Below are 20,110 nucleotides of genomic sequence, written 5' to 3'. Positions count from 1 at the left end.
GAGAACTCCCCTGCCCGAGGATGTGATGGAGCCATTCAGAAGCTCCTGGAGAATGACAGGAGCTGCCCCAGGAGGTACTCCATTGAGCCCATCTGCATTGTAAATTCCGACTGAGGCCAAATGTCACCTCCTCCCTGACTCTCTTGGCCTCTGGGTGTCAAAAAAAATGCTTCTCAGTGAAAAACCGTGTCTGATGGGGAGGGGGGTGTGTTCCCCTGGGTCCCTGCTGTCACCTGATCCTGGGCTTGATGGGCAGCCTTCTCTCTCCTTAAAACTGTGAATAACTCAATAAGGAAGTAGCTGTTTCTATGTCAGAAGTCTCACCCTGTAAACTCCTAAGGGTCTGGGCACTGAGATGGGGTAGCGGCATCACTTCCTACACCACCCCCCAATGTTATCAGTAACCCCTCTGTATACTGCACTGTGCCATTCCAGTGTCAGGGACCTTCATGGCGTCTCAGACCAGACGAGAGTGGGGATGGGGCACCACATCAACCAGAGGGCAAGTCCATTCCTGGGAAAAGACTAAGATGACTTAGACAAAATGACTAAGTGCCCAGAGGAGCTGCTGCAGTGGAATCAAGAGTGAGTAATCCAGTCCCTCCCAGGGACAAGTGGACACACCTAGCCTGGAGATCCAGTCCCCTGCCTTCTAGCCAAGGCTCAGGGATTGGAGCGGAGACAGTCCCTCCCCACGATCCCATCTGAATTCTTGGACCACAGAGTCCACAAGCCTAGGGAAACCTGCCGCTTTATGCCTTGGAGTTTGGGGGCAGTTGATTAAGGGTCCCTAATGACCCTGACAAACACTGTGGTTAGCAGGGCACCTCCCAGGGCCCAACACTTGCATGTCTATCTCACATCTGATGGTGACCCCAGGAGAAATGCACCGTTGTCACTGTTTTACAGGCAGGCACACTGATACGCTGTGAGGTCAGGTCACTTCGGAGAGACACTCAGACCCTGTGCAGCAGACCAGGGGCCTGAACCCAGGGAGACTCTGCCCCGGTGCCTGGCTATGTTAAGTAGCAGTGGACTCTGCCCAGAGATCCCAGAGGCCACCTCCTTCCCCTCCCCAGGGGCTGCTGACCTGCTCAGTGACCCCGAGGCTCTGGCTGCCTCCCTTTGAGATGCTGCTTTGATCCCTTCTCCGTGGCTCTGTCCGTTCCCGGGCTGATCCCAGAAACGGGTGGCTGAGTCCAGCCAAGGGAGCAGCTGGATGCAGCTCCCCTGCTGTGCCCTGAAGTCCCCTGGTTTGCACAAAGATCCATCTCTCCCGGGGCTGCTCCCAGCCATGCCTGTGCCGTGGGGGCGCTAGTCCAGCCCTTCTGCGACACCCTTCTTGCCCACCCCTCTTCGCAGGGACCAGCATAGCCTCGCCCTCTGAAGGGCCCCATTGCTCCCTTTTGTCTTTCACAGGCGACTCCTCCAATAAGTCTGCACCCTGAACCCCATTTTGGGATCTGTTTCTCAAAGGACCTGAGTGACGGCAGAAGGTGTCGATTCCCACCTCCACCCCTGCCCTGCCCTTGTTCCACTCCACCGTTACCTCCTCTCCATTCCCCACCCCCACACACCTCATCCCACCCAGTCCCATTCTGCCCCATTCCCGTGAGGACACAGGAGTGACCTTACCTTGTTCACGCCATCCGCCATCGCTTGGAGCGTGAGCTCCCGGGGCCCGTCCACCGTCTTCCCGTTGTCGGTGGGGCCCCAGCTGGCACTGTAGATGTCAATCAGCTGAGGCATGTGGCTGATGGAGGAAGCCTCGATGATGTCTGTCATGAAGGGCTGGTCCAGCATCCGGATACCTGCGGACACGCGGGGGCAGGGAAGCACTGTGGGCAGGTCCTGGGTTCGCAGGAGACAAGGTGGGGAAGGGGGCTAGGTCCTGGATGTGGCTGGGGGGTCTGCCACAGGTCCCTGTGCCCTGGAGTCAGTGGGGCGACCCTGAGTCCAGCCTCACACAGTGGGGTGATCAGGGGGTCAGGAAGATGCACAGAACTACCCACCCCATCTCCTTGCACCTCACCCACCCCTTTTCTTATGTCCCTATTGGGAGGCAATTCTATACCCCCGACAAAGGTTGCTAGAATTCCTAAATGAGGCCAGTTTCTAAGTGGAAGCTTGGCCTCCAGGGACTGGGGGGCTGATGGAGGACACCTTTCAGAGGAGAAGTAAAGCTACTGTGCATGACAGTGTGGCGGGAGGCAATTGCTCTCAGATATTTGAGGAGAGAAGGGTAAGGTCTAAGAGGAACTCTCAGTTGCATTATAACTGAGAAGGGGCTTTGGGGCAACAGAAATGTCCAAGAGGTAATTCTAAAGTATACTTGAAATGGGTGCAGAAGACACCCCTTTCTCCCCGGGTCACCTTTGTAAAGTTTGTGCTACCCAGATGCCTGGAAGGAGTGACTTCCTGCTGGGAGCTTTTCTTTGATTACATGATTGTGTGTCTGTGTGTCCAGGGACTCTGGAGGAAGAGGTCCTCTGTTCTCAGGCCTGAGCATCTGGGGAACTGGGGTTCACATCACCCCCCCTCCCTGGGACCGCTTAGAAAAAAACCTCTTGGGGGTTCACTGAGCAGCAGCCAACGGAGAGGGGTTTTTTTCCTTCATCGTTACCCACAGAATATCGGCTGTTGGAAGCAGTATTGTTCTCTGCTCCATACACTGTTTCAAGTCAAGGAGCCTAGAGTGTTGGTGAGTGTTGGTCATTCTTCTCACTGGAATTTGGAGTGAAGGCCTGAGCTGTATACAGGCGGAGCCTCAGTGGTCCGAGGACTTTATTACACACGGGCCAGCCTGAAACGTGGTGTGTGCACCAATTTAAAGAAGGAAGATTCATGTATGTTGATCTATGTACATGTCACCACTCCCCAAAATCTACAGACAGTTCCTGAGAACTAACTGCTGATAGTTGAACAAAGTTAGAGACGCGCCTTGATTTTCCTTTTCTAGTTGCAGGTAATAGCATTACCTATCTTAAAGCCAATTATAGGATCATCTGGAAAGTATTTCCTAAATACTGTGCCTGGGCCACCTTTTAGTTGATTTTCCCCCAAACAGAGATAACAGGTCCAGACTTTTCCATCCTCTACCCATAGATCAGGTCACCATTTTTGCCAGTGTTAACTAATTATTAGTTAACATTCTTTCTCCTGGAAAAAAATCTCCTACAGAATAAGCATAGTCTTTGGTTTGAACTTTCCAGAAGCTAAGTTTTTATGGTTCATTTCACTAGGGATGGAAAATCTAAAATTCCACATTTTGCTCTTGGTCCAACTATATTCTGCTCATTAGGGGGGAAAAAAAAAACCTATTTAACAAAGGTGGCCACCAGTTTACAGAATCAACTGAATAGCACAGCTTCTTCTCCTAAGTCATATCCACTTTGTAGATGGGGAGACTTTGCTGGGAGACAGGTATTCACTGCCAGGAGAAGGCTCAGATGGTCTTGAAGTCATCCAGTGCCCAGATGACCAGCCCTGAGCAGCCTGCCTCCACAGGAAGGGGGCAAAAAGAAGTTCAACTCCAGCCTAAGTGGGCCTGGACTGTCCCCCCTGAATCTTGTCACTGGCTGGTGCCCTTTGCCCTGTCTTTGCAGCTCCTGTCCTCTGCCTCTTTCCCCCCCCCATCCCACCCTGGCTGCCTTTGTGCCTCCCAGAATGCCAGCGCTGTTGTGTGTTCATCTTCTGACTTCTTGGCATCTAGGGAGGCGGGGACGGCCACAGGCTGGGAGCCAAGTTCTCATTTGTATTCAGGGGCCAGGCCCCGGGCATTCTTTTAATCTCGTTAAGCTTGGGAGGAATGAAGTATGCATAAATTGAATGAGATACAGGATTAATGTTTGCAGGCAACAGCAGCATTAGGGGCCAAGACCAAGGCTCAGAGTGACCCAAGGGTTTTTAGGGAGGTACTCTGTCCTGAGTGCTCTAGGAGCTATGGAGTCGGGGCCACGGGAAGGGAGAGAAACAAGGAAGCCCAGGCAACCAGGACTCAGCATCCTAGCATCTGCAAAATGCTCTGCTGGCTGATGCGACGTGATGGCAAGACGACAGGCAAGTCAGCGTTTCTGTCCCCACCATCCTGACTCGTGGTGACTGGGCGGTTCCCTCCTCCCTTTCAGAGTCTGAGCGTCTTGCCTGCTGCCCAGGATTGCAGTCCTGGGCTCTAGGGCCTCCTCGGCCCAAGGATTTGTGCTAAATCCTCTGCCTCTCCTCTTGTTATGAAAGGAGAGCTTGTTATGAGCTTGTACGGAGATCACAGCAGGTGCATAAGTCTACCTGCTCTGCCTTCAGAGGAAGGCAGGTAAGGCCAATGCTACCTGGCCTGGCCCCCTCCCAGGGCTCCTCTGAGGGGCTCCGCAGAAATGATGCTACAGAACCCACCCTCGAATCATCCCCTGGTTATTGTGCACGCTGGCGTCATGATCTGATATTATTGTGTCTGTTTGCTCCTGGTCTGGGTCTCCCCCTTAGACTCAAAGCTGTGTGAGGGTAGGTATCTTGTCTTCTGGCTCATGGCTGCATCCTCCCACCCTCAGCAGGACTGGCATATGGTAGACCCCCTGGTCATGACTGCTGAGTCCTGGAAGGGACTGGAGGCAAGAGACAGTATTTCCCAAAAGGCTTGATGCAGTTTGAGCATTTTTAATACTCTTAGAAGTAAATATCTGACAAACTTGCAAGAAATATCAATTGAAGAGTTCATTATATTTCATGTCCATTTATTGGACTTTGTGAATTCGTATAAGACGTTTTCAATTTTGATTATTTTATCTTGATCCCTTTGACTGAAAATGCCAAACATTGGTTTAAATGCTAAAACTAAGGAAAGAAATAGGCTGTCTTCTTAAAGAGTTACTTTGATAAGTGTGTTAGTCGCTCAGTCGTGTCAGACTCTTTGGGACCCCATGAACTGTAGCCCACCAGGCTTCTCTGTTCATGGGATTCTCCAAGCAAGAATACTGGAGTGGTTTGCCACTGCCTTCTCCAGGGGATCTTCCCTACCCAGTTATTGAACCCGGATCTCTAGCATTTCAGGCAAATTCTTTACTGTCTGAGACAGCCATGTTTAAAATTTTAAAAAATGGAAATTAACTTTTCCTTCAAAATTTATAAAGTAAATAAGTGGGTAAGGAAATGTAAATAATTAAACTTTCAAAAAAATTGAAGTTGGACAGCATCACTGACTCGATGGATGTGAGTTTGAGCAAGCTCTGGGAGTTGGTGATGGACAGGGAGGTCTGGCACGCTGCAGTCCATGGGGTTGCAGAGTCAGACATGACTGAGTGACTGAACTGAATTGAAGGTTTTGAGACAGCGCTAAGACTTTGGGACATCTCAAATGCACAGGTCTGCATGTTACAGAGAATTTATAGGAATTGGACTGATTGGAATTTTCCTCCCTTCCAGCCAAGTGCTACCTAGAAGAGGTGGAAACTACTGTGCTCATGGAACAGACAACAAAAATCAAACAGAGAGCTCGTCTTAAGGAAGAAGTTTCTAAGAGTCACACGTGCAAAGGCAGAACAGACTTCCTCGTGAGGGAGTGACTTCCCCATCACTGACGGCATGCAAGTTGTTGATGCACGTTAATGCAGGGGCCCAGGCTGCTCTGGGTGCTACACTGTTCTACAGTTTACTAGCTGTGTGGTCTCGTGTTCAATAGGGATAATAATAGATAGTAAACATGTTCATGTTCTACCAGGCGGTGCTAGTGGTAAAGAACCCATCTGCCAATGCAGGAGACATAAGAAATGCAGGTTTGATTCCTGGGTTGGGAAGATCCCCTGCAGGAGGGTGTAGCAATCCATTCCAGTATTCTTGCCTGGAGAATCTCATGGACAGAGGAGCCTGGCAGAGGAGTCCATGGGGTGGCAAAGAATCATGCAGAGTCAGACATGACTGAAACAACTTAGCAGGAACACATATATAAAATATGTAACAATGTATGATAAAGTTGCAAAGAGAGTAAAGTGAGTAAAGGGTTTTGCATCCTTCCTGGCATGTTGAAAAAGTCAAAATGCTATTATTACTGTTGTTCAGATCAGATCAGTCACTCAGTCGTGTCCGACTCTTCGCAACCCCATGAATCGCAGCACGCCAGGCCTCCCTGTCCATCACCAACCCCCGGAGTCCACTCAGACTCACGTCCATCGAGTCAGTGATGCCATCCAGCCATCTCATCCTCTGTCGTCCCTTTCTCCTCCTGCCCCCAATCCCTCCCAGCATCAGAGTCTTTTCCAATGAGTCAACTCTTCCCATGAGGTGGCCAAAGTACTGGAGTTTCAGCTTTAGCATCATTCCTTCCAAAGAAAACCCAGGGCTGATCTCCTTCAGAATGGACTGGCTTGATCTCCTGCAGTCCAAGGGACTCTCAAGAGTCTTCTCCAACACCACAGTTCAAAAGCATCAATTCTTCGACGCTCAGCCTTCTTCACAGTCCAACTCTCACATCCATACATGACCACAGGAAAAACCATAGCCTTGACTAGATGGACCTTTGTTGGCAAAGTAATGTCTCTGCTTTTTAATATGCTATCTAGGTTGGTCATAACTTTCCTTCCAAGGAGCAAGCATCTTTTAATTTCATGGCTGCAGTCACCATCTGTAGTGATTTTGGAGGCCAGAAAAATAAAGTCTGACACTGTTTCCACCGTTTCCCCATCCATTTCCCACGAAGTGGTGGAACCGGATGCCATGATCTTCGTTTTCTTAATGTTGAGCTTCAAGCCAACCTTCTCACTCTCCACTTTCACTTTCATCATGAGGCTTTTTAGTTCCTCTTCACTTTCTGCCATAAGGGTGGTGTCATCTGCATATCTGAGGTTATTGACATTTCTCCCGGCAATCTTGATTCCATCTTGTGTTTCTTCCAGTCCAGCGTTTCTCATGATGTACTCTGCATATAAGTTAAATAAACAGGGTGACAATATACAGCCTTGATGAACTCCTTTTCCTATTTGGAACCAGTCTGTTATTCCATGTCCAGTTCTAACTGTTGCTTCCTGACCTGCATACAAATTTCTCAAGAGGCAGATCAGGTGGTCTGGTATTCCCATCTCTTTCAGAATTTTCCAGAGTTTATTGTGATCCACACAGTCAAAGGCTTTGGCATAGTCAATAAAGCAGAAATAGATGTTTTTCTGGAACTCTCTTACTTTTTCAATGATCCAGCGAATGTTGGCAATTTGATCTCTGGTTCCTCTGCCTTTTCTAAAACAGACTTGAACATCAAGAAGTTCAGGGTTCACGTATTGCCGAAGCCTGGCTTGGAGAATTTTGAGCATTACTTTACTAGCGTGTGAGATGAGTGCAATTATGCGGTAGTTTGAGCATTCTTTGGCATTGCCTTTCTTTGGGATTGGAATGAAAACTGACCTTTTCCAGTCCTGTGGCCACTGCTGAGTTTTCCAAATTTGCTGGCATATTGAGTGCAGCACTTTCACAGCATCATCTTTCAGGATTTGGAATAGCTCAACTGGAATTCCATCACCGCCACTAGCTTTGTTCTTAGTGATGCTTCCTAAGGCCCACTTGACTTCACATTCCAGGATGTCTGGCTCTAGGTCAGTGATCACACCATCGTGAGTATCTGGGTCGTGAAGATCTTTTTGTACAGTTCTTCTGTGTATTCTTGCCATCTCTTCTTAATATCTTCTGCTTCTGTTAGGTCCATACCATTTCTGTCCTTTATTGAGCTCATCTTTGTATGAAATGTTCCTTTGGTATCTCTAATTTTCTTGAAGAGATCCCTAGTCTTTCCCATTCTGTTGTTTCCTTCTATTTCTTTGCATTGATCCCTGAAGAAGGCTTTCTTATCTCTTCTTGCTATTCTTTGGAACTCTGCATTCAGATGTTTATATCTTTCCTTTTCTCCTTTGCTTTTCGCTTCTCTTCTTTTCACAGCTATACTCACAGAAAACTAGTCAATCTAATCACACTAGGACCACAGCCTTGTCTTACTGTTGTTATCATTATGTAAATGCCAGTGGGTCTTCAGAATAAGGCAACTTTAGAGCCCCTACAAGGAAATGACAATCTACTCCAGTATTCTTGCCTGGAGAATCCCATGGACCCAGTAGCCTGGCAGGCTACATGTAGTTCATGGGGTCACAAGAGTCAGACACGACTCTACAGTCCTCGCAAGAATCAGACGCGACTTAGCGACTAGGAGAGAGAGAGAGAGAGAGAAAGAGAGAGAGAGCGCGCCAGAGCCCCTACAGTCCATAGGGTCGCAAAGAGTTGGACACGACTGAAGCAACTTAGCACACACAGAGGTCCTCTGGGACGTTGTCCCCCTAACTCAACACTTTGAGACTTGCGGTGATCTTGGTTGGCCACCAGGTGGCGCCCCAGACCCCAGCTCAGAAAGCTCCTGAAAAGAAAGATTCTCTAGAGGGTACAGCTCGCTTAGAATGAAAACCAGCCAACTTTTGGAATTGATAGCTCGTTTAGAATGAAAACCAGCCAACTTTTGGAATTGATAGCTCATTTAGAATGAAAACCAGCCAACTTTTGGAATTGATTCCTTATTTAGAATGAAAACCAGCCAACGTTTGGAACTGATAGCCAGGATGAGCAAAATGTTTCCCCAAGTCTGAAAGGTAGACTGCTGTGATTCCTGAGTGCCTCTCTAGGGGTTCGTCAGCAAGAATTCCTTCTGCTCCTCTAGGGGAGCCCAGAGGTCCCTGGGATGTCTGGATGCACACAGGATGGGACTGGACCTGCCTGGCTCTGAGCACTTAGGACCCATAGGAATGGATACAATGGAGCCAAGCTGGGTTAAGGGAGTGGAAAAGGTGGCTCCTTTGCTCAGAGTCTCTGTGTGGCTGCAATGCCTCCCACTGGCTCTGGGCTTAGTTTCTGGATTTTCAGAGTGTTGTTGTGAGACCTGTGAGGTGTCGGGGTTCACAGACACCAGTCAGGTTCTGTCTTTGAGGTGCCAGGCTGCACTCGCTCACCTTGGGGATCAGTCAGAGGCTGGCACATCCCACCTGGCCCTGCTGGCCCTGTCTGGGGTGAGTGGGAGGGGGTGGGTCTTTGCCTGGGGCGTGTCCTCTGCCTTGGGGTGGAGCTCAGTCCATGTGAGCTGCAGGCTGGACAGGCCAGGGGTTCATGGCTGAGCACCCCTACCTCTCCACTGAAGACAGATGGGAGTTGGTGGTTAAACTCCCAGCCTCCTCCCCTCAGGGAGGGCAATGCTGAGGGGGCGTCCCCACAGTCCCTTAAGCCCCAGCTCACCTACACACCCTCTGTTGGTCTGTCCTCCCACTATCTTCCTTTCTCTTCCCTCACTGGCTTCCCGGGTTGCCTCCTAAATAAATTCCTTGCACCCAGATCCTTGCCTCAGGTTTGCTTTTAAGGAATTCAAACAAAAAGAGCTGGAGAATTAGGTCCTTTGGGGCTTCCCTGGTGGTTCAGATGGTGAAAGAATCTGCCTGCAATGGAGGAGACCCGGGTTCAATCCCTGGGTCAGGAAGATACCCTGGGGAAGGGAATGGCTGCCCACTCCAGTATTCTTGCCTGGAGAATCCCATGGACAGAGGAGGCTGGCGGGCTACAGCCCAATAGGGTTGCAAAGAGTTGAACACAGCTGATCGACTAACACTCAAATGCTTTCAGAGCACAAATTACAAGAGAGAAAAAGAAGCCGATGGAGAAAAAGATTCCAATGGATCCCTGAATGCCGTGAACTAATTGCAACACTTCATTTTTGCAGTAAGTACTTTTTAAGAATCCCTTGTTAAAAAAACCCAGTTACTGTGGGCATAAAGAAAATTTAAAAACTCTTTGGAAAACCTCACTGTGAGTGAGGAATCCAGGTTTGAAATTTTCCATTGCCTCCACTCTGTCCTGTGAATAGGAAACTGCCCCTCCCCCCATTCAGATAGCACCCGACGTGTGAGCCTGCCTTATCAAATATTAATTGGGTGCTATATTTTCCCCTGAGCTCATAGCAGCCTCTGACATTTTGATGTCAGGTTTTTGGAGGCTCACCAAACACAGAGCGCTGAAACCCGAGGGGCAAAGCCTCCCTAGTTATATTTCAGAACGCTCTGGATATATTCTTCTATGAAATTCAGCACCCAACTCAGGCAGACCTTAGCAGACAGCGCTGAAGGAGGTTAATGATGGATTTGTATAGGTTTCTCTTGCTTTATTTAGGTCCCTGGAAATGCAAGTGTCAGCACAAAGTATGTTTATGGTTCCATTAAATCACCAGGAAAAAAAAAAAAAACACATAGAGATGGTTGTAAAAAAAGAAAAACAAGGTTGGGTGACTCAGCCTGAATAAATTAAGAAGCCAATTTGATGCAAAACTTGGAATGAATGAGGAGCCACTTCCTTCTCTAGCATCTTATCCCCTCATTCGTTTTCTCTCTCCCTTTCTTTTTTGGCAGGGGGAAGGCGTTTCTTTCTAAGTTTCTAGTAACCTGCCACCCTCGGTTTCTAAAGACCCCATAAAGGGGAATTTGTTAAACATCTTTCCTGTAGAACTTAATAAAAAGATTCTTCTAGGTAGAGTATTTTCCCTTAAAAATGAGATGCTTGGTACAAACGAAACAAGCCACCAAAAGCATTTTGAAGAGTTTGGAGTATGTTTGCAATAATTTGTGCATTCCTCATTTTCTACCATCTTTATCTGAGTCCTATTTATGTCTTATGGATACGTGGACAAAACTATACTTTGAAAATATAGGGAACCCTCTTCCACTGTTGGTGGGAATGTGAATTGGTGCAGTCATTATGGAAACAATACACAAGCTTCTCAAAAAACTAAAACTAGAGTTGCCACAAGATTGAGCAATCCCACTCCTGGGCATATACCCAGCCAAAACTATAACTTGAAAAGATACAGGTGCCCCAATGTTCATAGAAGCATTATTCACAATAGCCAAGACATGGAGACAAACCTAAAAGTCCACTGAAAGTTGACTGGGTAAAGAAGATGTGGTATATCCATATATATACACACACATACACATAGACTGGAATACTACTCAGCCATAAAAAAGAATGAAATAGTGCCTTTTGCAGCAACATGATGGACCTAGAGGTTATCATGCTAAATGAAACAAGTCAGAAAGAGAAAGGTAAGTGTAACATGGGATCACTTATATGTGAAATAGAAAATATGATAGAAGTTAACTTATTTATGAAATAGACACAGGTTTGCAGACGTAGAGAACAGAGTTGTGGTTACTAAGGGGGAGGGTGTTGGGAGGGGGAAGGACTGGGAGTTTGCGATTAGCAGATGAAACTGTTATATATACAATGGATGAACAACAAGGTCCTGCTGTATAGCACAGGGAACTATATTCAGTGTCTTGTAATAAACCATAATGGAAAAGAATGTAAAAAAGAATATATTTATGTGTGTATATATGTATATGGGCTTCCCTAGTAGCTCAGCTGGTAAAGGACCCACCTGCAATGCAGGAGACCCTGGTGGGATTCCTGGGTCAGGAAGATTCCCCTGGAGAATGGAGAGTCTACCCACTTCAGTATTCTTGCCTGGAAAATCCCCACGGACAGAGGAGCCTGGTGGGCTACAGTCCATGGGGTCGCAAAGAATTGGACATGACTGAGCAACTAAGCGCTCGTGCATGCGTATGCACACGCACACACACACACACACATGTATAACCAAATCAGTTTGCTATACATCAGAAATGAACACAACATTGTAAATCAACTATACTTTGATAAATTTTTTTAAAAAAGATACTAAGGATACTGATACACAGAGAGTACAGACAGGACAATTCCATTCATATAAAGTTCAAAAACTGGGAATAACCCATGTTTGCTGTTAGAAGTCAGAGTCAGGAGTGTTCTTGTGTGTATGGGCAGCAACTGAGGGGTACACAAGGAAGGCTTTGGGTGCTGATAATGTTTTGATTCTTGATGGTTAAGTGTGTGTGGTTCGCTTGTGAAATTTCATTGACCTGTGGGCTTATAGTCTGTGCACCTTAAAATTTTTTAAGTTTTCTGATATTGCCATGCAGGTTAAGTTAAAAAAAATTTTTTTTCACCCTTGTTAAATTGTACCAATCCCTGCCCTCTTGCCCCACTGGGAGTTTTTGCCAGGCCCTGGCTGGGATGGAGACTGGGTGTGATGCCTCCTGGGGATGTTTGGCAGGGACGGGACAGCCTACCTGCGACCTTGGAGCCGTAGGCCACGCCGACCCCGCAGATGTTATTGTTGGCAGCCGCAGAGACCTCCCCAGCACATCTCGTCCCGTGGCTGTGGAGAGAAGTGAAGATGGGTCAGACAGAGGGTCAGACGACTTGGGGAAGGTTTCTTAAATTCTGTCAGTTGAAGCAGTTTGATTCTTTTGAGTGGTTCTGTTAGCCTGGAGCCAGTCCAGGCCACCACATCTTCTGTCTGTGTCTCTCCTCTCACCCCTTCCACCTCCCAGCCGCCCTTGGCTTGTTTCTACCGTGAAGTCTTCTCAGGACATTTCAACCTTGAAAGGTGATCTCTACTTTAAATCTGAAGTGCCTTCCTGCAGAAGGCAGTCATAGGCTTGCTGCGAAAAGGAAAAACGAGATGGACAGATTGGTGCTAGTTGAAGTAGCTGACTTTGTTTTTTTTTGAACAGCTAGAATTGTGGGCTAGTGTTTATTTTCAAGGCTGGTTGTGGCCACCAGGCAGTGAATGCTGCCCGTCAGCTGTGGGACAAAGCTTATTTACCTTTGTTGGATTCTAGCCTCCTTTAAAGCTTCCTTGGTGGTTCAGATGATAAAGAATCTGCCTGCAATGCGGGAGACCTGAGTTCAATCTCTGGGTTGGGAAGATCCCCTGGAGAAGGGAACTGCTACCCACTCCAGTATTCTTGGGCTTCCCTGGTGGCTCAGACAGTAAAGAATCCGTTTTCAATACAGGAGACTGGGGGTTCAATCCCTGAGGTGGGAAGAACCCTTGGAGGAGGGCATGGCAACCTACCCCAGTATTCTTGACTGGAGAATCTCTTTGGAAAAAGGAGCCTGGCGGGCTACAGTCCATAGGGTTGCAAAAAGTCGGACACCGCTGAGCGACTGAGTACACACAGCTCCTTTAAGATATATGCTACAGACCTCCACCTTCCTCTGGGAACCAAAAAAGCACACACTGGCAACGTTTCACATTCAATTTGAAGGGCTCCACAGAAACTTTGAGGCTGACCAGATTAAGAACCCTGGACAGTCATTAGATCCATCTTTCTGAAGTTTGCTGGCCTGAAGCTTACAATTCTGAACAAGGCCTTCTTAGGGCTCAAGTTCTAGACACTGTCTTACGTCCAAAGGCAGAACAGACTTCGTTTTGAGGGAGTGAGTTCACCATCACTGAAGGCATGCAAGTTGTTTGCTCATGTTAGTGCAGGGGCCCAGGGGGCACTGGGTGCTACATAGTTCTGCCATAGACACCGTAATTTCATTAAGCTTCTCCCTTCTGCTCCCTTTTCCTTTAGACCAAAGGGATCCAAACAGTTCTCCCTCCTGTGAGCACTTCTCCTTCCCTGAGCAAGGCTGCCTGGTGGCTGGCTTGGGCCCACTGGATGCAGTGGAGTGTGCAGAGCAGCTTGGGCCACGGACAAGGCCACGGGGGGAGCTTGACCAGACAGCACCTCAGGGGAGGCCCCTGGAGGTCTTCCTCCAGACCCAGCCAATCGCCCCGTTAGCAGCGTATGGAGAGAGACAGGTACCCCACCTACGTTAACCGCATGATGAGCAAGCAAGCAAGCGTTTGTTCTCTTTTAAGCCACTAGGTTTTCGTGCCTTTTGTTAAATGGCAACGGAACCAAGTGTAAGCTTGAAGTCAATCAGAATGTGTGTTTGGACCCCAAACAGCATCCCAGCTGTGGAGGAGCCTAGTGTTCATGTCCTTGCAAGCCACCAGCCCCAACCCTGCAAGGCCCTCCTTACACTCCAAGAAGCAGCCAAATTTGAAGTCGGCTGGAATAGCATCTGATTGGCCCGCAGAGGTGATGGCAGTGAGGGCTGCCTGCTTGCTATTTATACAGCGGGTGCAGGAGGGCACGTGGGGAAGGGGCTTATTGGCTGCATAGCCCAGAAAGTCCTGATTTCTGCAGTGTAGACTGGTTAATACATTCTCCTGGGACATGCAAACCTACCACATCAGTCCATTAAAAGAAATCACATCTGAGGATTGAAATATACGTATTTTCTTTCTCTACATGAGCAAGAGCAAATTCTGCCTCCATGAAAGCTACACATCACAGGGACTCCGAATTCCCTCGGGAACAAGAATGACTGTGTTGGAGGAGACCTCACCATTGCTGCGGAGGGAGCTCAGCTCTGAGGGGTGAGAGGATGACCAGCCTCTTGCCATGGACTGAGCGTGACATGCTCACTGCCTCTGTGGCCTCACTGCCTCTACTCCTTGTGCGGGCAGGCACTGTTCTATTTCACAAATGTCCAAGTTGAGTCTCAGCGGACCTGGGCCAGGTCTGAGATTGAGGCTCAGTGACCCACTGAGACTGAGACTGGACCCTCCACCACCCTCCCACCCAGGGCACAAACCTTCTCTGCCCTAAAAGTGCTCACAGAAACCTGGAGGACAAAATTGTGCAAACTTCCTTGAGCAGACTAAAGACACTGAAGGCTTCCGTGTCTTTAATTTTGGCTTTTAAATGGGGAGATGCTGGTCATGGTTCCTCCACAGGAACATTTGGGAAGAAACATATTTGACTCTTTGCGACCCCATGGACTCCAGCCCGCTCCCCTCCTCTGTCCTTGGGATTCTCCAGGCAAGACTACTGGAGTGGGTAGCCATTTCCTCCTCCAGGGGATCTTCTCAATTCAGGTGTCAAATCTGCATCTCCTGCATCTCCTGCATTACTGGTAGATTGTTTACCTGCTGAGCCACCGGGGAAGCCCCATGGATATTCAGTCCATGGAATTCTCCAGGCCAGAACACTGGAGTGGGTAGCCTTTCCTTTCTCCAAGGGATCTTCCCAACCCAACCCAGAGAACCCAGGTCTCTCGCATTGCAGGTGGATTCTTTACCAGCTGAGCCACAAGGGAAGCCCAAGAATACTGGAGTGGATAGCCTATCCCTTCTCTAGGGGATCTTTTTGACCCAGGAATTGAACTGGCGTCTCCTGCATTGCAGGTGGATTCTTTACCAACTGAGCTATCAGGGAGATCATTGCTAAATTAGGTGATGCCAATTAATTATAAGTGGCAGTGGCTCCCTGTTGGTGATACCAGGCCTCTTCACCAGGCTCCAGGCCTCTGTGGACTTCATTCCCACAGCCTTGGATGTCTTTCCCTCAGTCCTGTTTTCCTGATCATCTCAGGCAAATGTCCTTGCTCCCCTGAATGTTAGGAAAATCATTTTCCGATTCCATGTTCACCTGGCCCCTCGGCTTTCGAGAACATTCAGTAGCTCCATTTTGCCTCTAGAATAAAACATGATCTGTCAAAAGTGGGAATAGCTGTTGGTGGGGGTGAGGGACACATATGGTGGCTTGTTTGGCCTTCTTCTGATAAAGATCATCGGGGGGCAAGTGACAGGAGTCAGGAGTATGTCATGTTGCCAGAGTAGCCCTGTTCTTCTGCTCCCCCATGTCCAGGCCCCTGGCAGTGTGGTCTTCTTGCTCCTCCATGAAGAGATGAAGCTCATTTCTCTCTTAAGTTTGGCCCGGTGACTTGTTTTGTCCAAAAGGATGTGGTGGAAGAGATGAGCCTGGCCGCCAAGAGGACCACAGCTGTTCTTTCTCCTGAAACTGCCCAGGTGCCATGTGGCAAGCCCAGACTGCCCCACTGGATGATGAGAGACGGTAACCCTTCATGCCGGTCACTCCAGCTGATAGCCAGCCATCCCCCAGAAATGTGAGAGGCCAACCTAGGCTGGCCAGTCGCCAGCCCACCTGCCATCCAACTGTGGATGCACGGGCAGCCAGATCAACTGACCTGTCCAGCTGACCTACAGACTTGTGAGCAATGTCGGTGCTTATTCATTTTGGGATTTGTTATGCAGCATTATTAGGCAACAGATAACTGATACGCTGGACAAGCAAAGCTGGAGGGATAACCGATTTAGCTCAGTTTATTATTTAAAAAACAGGAAATATTGAAAAAGTACAGACAAATTCGGTGAATAACAGAATGAATCTCAGATGGCCAACACTCAAGTCTATAAAAGTCAAGGGCTTCTCATAACTTAGATTTTTTGTGAGTATACTATCGTTTGTTCATCAGAACCCTATTAATAATAGACATGTGGGTGTCTTTTTTCTTCTGTTTGGAGAAGGAAATGGCAACCCACTCTAGTATTCTTGCCTGGAGAATCCCATGTACAGAACAGTCTGGCAGGCTACAGTCTGTGGGGGTCACAAGAGTCAGACAAGACTTAGCTACTAAACCATCACCATTCTTTTGTTAAATACAAATGATTAACGTTGTGTATACATGCACAGTTAATATTTACCATATTTGATTAATCATTTTTGTGAATGAGTTTAAAGGAAAATATAGATGTTATTTTCCCCCAAATTGTTCAATATATATCTCTAAAAAATGATGATATCCTAAATAACCATATAACATAATTAACAAAATGGTAGTTGTTTTTCTGGAAGAGCAGAAAGAGAGAGTCATTCACAGCAGAAACTTCTATTATAGACTGTTCATGTCTGCTGCCTTCATTTACATTTTATGTATCTTAAAAAAAATTCTTCTGAATTATATAAACGGTTCTCTATTTATCCTCCGTGTTGCTGATTCAGTAGTCTGTTCTATTGCATCTGCTTTTTGATGCTTCAAAATTATTTTGGCTAATGTTTTGATTTTAAACAGAATGTACTTATTTAATCAATAAAGTATTTTCTTTTTTTTTTTTTTAAAGATGAGAAGGTCATTGCTGAGGTGCTAAGGATGAAAACTAAGGCCATGGACAGTTAGGGATGTTGTTCAGAGAACTTTAGCTTATAACGAGCACTTCTATTGTGGCTCTTTTAAGATACCTTCAGTTTTCCAGGGAAGGTAAATGAGATCTTTTGATCATGTTACCCACTTGTATCCTGTTGTAGTCCAGATGGTTTTAATTTTAAAGCATATGCCTTGAGGAAAATGAACCCTTGAGGGAACAAAGGACAGGTAAAGAATATTTACCTTATTTGTCATGGAGACACTGTTCACAGAAGAAAGTTAAAAAGCAGAGCAAATATGTGGTGAAGTTATGGTCCCCAGCCCAATTCCCACCTTCCTGAGCAAAGCAAAGTGTGTGGTTCTGAACACAACCCATTAGGACATCCCAGACTTCACTGTGGCCAAAGGAGTCAGTAATTACAAGGGCACATCCCTCTGTCTTATACTGGTAGAGATTTTTTTTTTTAATCCATTATGTTAGAAAATTTAATGTGAATTTAAGCATAGCAGACCTCTTTATGTCAAGTGAATTTTGATGCACAGCTATCATACAAGTCGAAAGAATGTTGTCCAGGTTGTTGCAAAATTTTTTATAATGAAGTCCTTTCAGTTGAATGACTGACTAGAGGTCTCATATATATATATATATATATATATATATATATATTTTTTTTTTTTTTTTTACTTTACAATATTGTATTGGTTTTGCCATACATCAACATGAATCCGCCACAGGTGTACATGTGTTCCCCATCCTGAACCACCCCACCCCGCCACCTCCCTCCCTGTACCATCCCTCTGGGTCATCCCAGTGCACCAGCCCCAAGCATTCTGTATCCTGCATCAAACCTGGACTGGCGATTCGTTTCTTAAATGATATTATACATGTTTCAGTGCCATTCTCCCAAATAATCCCACCCTCTCCCTCTCTCACAGAGTCCAAAAGACTGTTCTATACATCTGTGTCTCTTTTGCTGTCTCACGTACAGGGTTATTGTTACCATCTTTCTAAATTCCATATATATGCGTTAGTATACTCTATTGGTATTTTTCTTTCTGGCTTACTTCACTCTGGTAGAGATTTTTTAAAGAAAAAATTTGGCCTTGCTGTGTGGCTTTTGGGATCTTAGTTCCCCAACTAGAGATTGAACACACACTCTTGGCAGTGGAAGTGCCAAGTCCTAACCTCTGGACCTCCAGGGAATTCCCTAGATTTTTTTTTTTTAAAGAAATAACAAACCTCAAAAGCTCAGATGAGAGGATGGATGTCTGAGGAAAAATGGTGGGAACATTCATTTATCCCTTTGGCATAACTTGCCTCACTTTCTGTCTAGGTGGAGAACCTCTGATTTAGATCCTATAGAAATCCTCTCCATGAATTTCACAATTACATTTTCTGGCGCCTAGAGGGTGCCTACCATTTGCCACACTCTGTATCAAGGCTGTATGCATACCTTTAGTACCTCATGCAAACCTTCAGGGTGGAGTTTAGTTGCATTTTACAGATAAGAAAAACAGATTCAATTCAGGGATCTCTTATTTCATACCAAGCAATTAATACTATACTACTGCATTTGTCCATTTTTTATTATTGTAGTGAGCCTAACTGTGGAGAAGACAATGGCAACCCACTCCAGTACTGTTGCCTGGAAAATCCCATGGACGGGGGAGCCTGGTGGGCTGCCGTCTGTGGGGTCACACAGAGTCGGACACGACTGAAGTGACTTAGCAGCAGTAGCAGCATTTGTCTATTATAATCTACTGAATTTTTCTCTGTTAAGAATAATTAACACCTGGGGATCATAAAATCCCCCTTATATGGTAAAGTTTCCAAAGTAGAAATGATTATACCAGTATATCTCTATTGCAATCCACATCACTCTCTCCGTTACTCCTAAATCTGCATTATGTCTGTTTCTTTTAGCCGAAGGGGAAAACTTAAACGATGAAAACTTGCATAATCCTGGTAGGGGAATAGAAAAAGAAAAACTCGGAACTTTGTGGTATTTCTCCAGTGACTCAGAAAGTGTGAAAGTATTAATTGCTCAGTTGTGTCCAATTCTTTGCGACCCCATGGACTATAGCCCACCAGGCTCCTCTGTCCATGGGATTCTCCAGGCAAGAATACTGGAGTGGGTTGCTGTTCCTTTTTCCAGGGAATCTTCCCGACCTAGGGATCGAACCTGGGTCTCCTGCATTGCAGGCAGATTCTTTACCATCTGAGTCACCAGGGAAGCCCTAGTGGTATTTCTTCAGTGGCTCAGAAGAGCTCTCCACATTAAACTGTGTTGGATTTCACTGTGCTTTGGTTTGGATAGAGAGAGGGTTGATTACAAACAGCAAAGTTTGAGCTAATATCAGCTTATGAGGTAGTCTCAATGCTCACATGAAAGAAAAACTTAGATTAGGTCTTTGAAGGCAATTTGGATTTTATTATCCAGGAGGTGATTTTAGAATTAGTCCATGAAGATGAAAGGGAAAGATGTTCATCTATTTCTAAACCATTAGATGTCACCAGGGTAAAGTATTGGTTTCTATCACTGTGCTAATAGCCAACCAGAGAGGACATTTTTCTCACATGTTCTTTTTTGGCCTGTTGCATTGGGTTATTCAAAATGAAATATGACTTTTAATTTAAAAAAGTTAATCACTGAAAATCTTTCTTATTTGAAGGTTTAACTAATGCTATCAATCAAATACATTCACCTAGAGATAGATGATCCTTCTCATCCATTTATCCTCCCTTCCCTTCATTTTGGTTGAATAATAAATGTCTTCTCTCTTCCTGAATTTATAGTAAACTTTTCATAACCAGGAATTGCATCGGAATTGCATCAAATCCAGAATCTCTGACTCTTTAGGGCGTAATGGATAGAGCACGCTGCACTCGGTGATGCTCCCTGAACATTTCTGATGGCGGGGATGACATTTCAGTGGTGCACACCTGTCAAAGAAATGCTATGCAAGAGAGATTCTTATGGACAGCAGCATGGTAATAGACTTCGGATCTGCAATGCATCACCAAACACTGACCTAAACCCAGCAGGGTTGGAAGATTATTGACAAAGCATGGGCTGCAAGCCTAGGGAGAAGCTGGCAGCTCTCAAATGGACAGATGTCAAGGCCACTCAACATCTTGGCCCGGCTGAGAAGGTGTGCCACCCATCCATCAACCAGCCAATCAATATTTATGGAATGCCAGCAAGAAAAAAATGTGATGCTGGAT

At 46.5% G+C, this 20,110-nt stretch overlaps 1 protein-coding gene across 1 annotated transcript in view; it reads right to left on the bottom strand.

Annotated features, from left to right (window-relative positions):
* Window positions 1-20,110, bottom strand: part of PCSK2 (proprotein convertase subtilisin/kexin type 2) — a 239,685-nt gene that overhangs the window by 27,891 nt on the left and 191,684 nt on the right. Inside the window, exons 7-8 of the mRNA XM_061436282.1 lie at window positions 12,165-12,253; window positions 1,636-1,811 (exon numbers count right to left, since the gene is read on the bottom strand). Coding sequence (XP_061292266.1) covers window positions 1,636-1,811; window positions 12,165-12,253 — 265 coding nt within the window. The remainder of the gene's footprint in view (window positions 1-1,635; window positions 1,812-12,164; window positions 12,254-20,110) is intronic.

The sequence above is a fragment of the Bos javanicus genome, chromosome 13 (assembly GCF_032452875.1).
Source record: "Bos javanicus breed banteng chromosome 13, ARS-OSU_banteng_1.0, whole genome shotgun sequence".
NCBI classification, from domain to species: Eukaryota; Metazoa; Chordata; class Mammalia; order Artiodactyla; family Bovidae; genus Bos; species Bos javanicus.
Note: the sequence above shows the minus strand (reverse complement) of the source record. Positions and strands in the feature narration are given on the sequence as shown.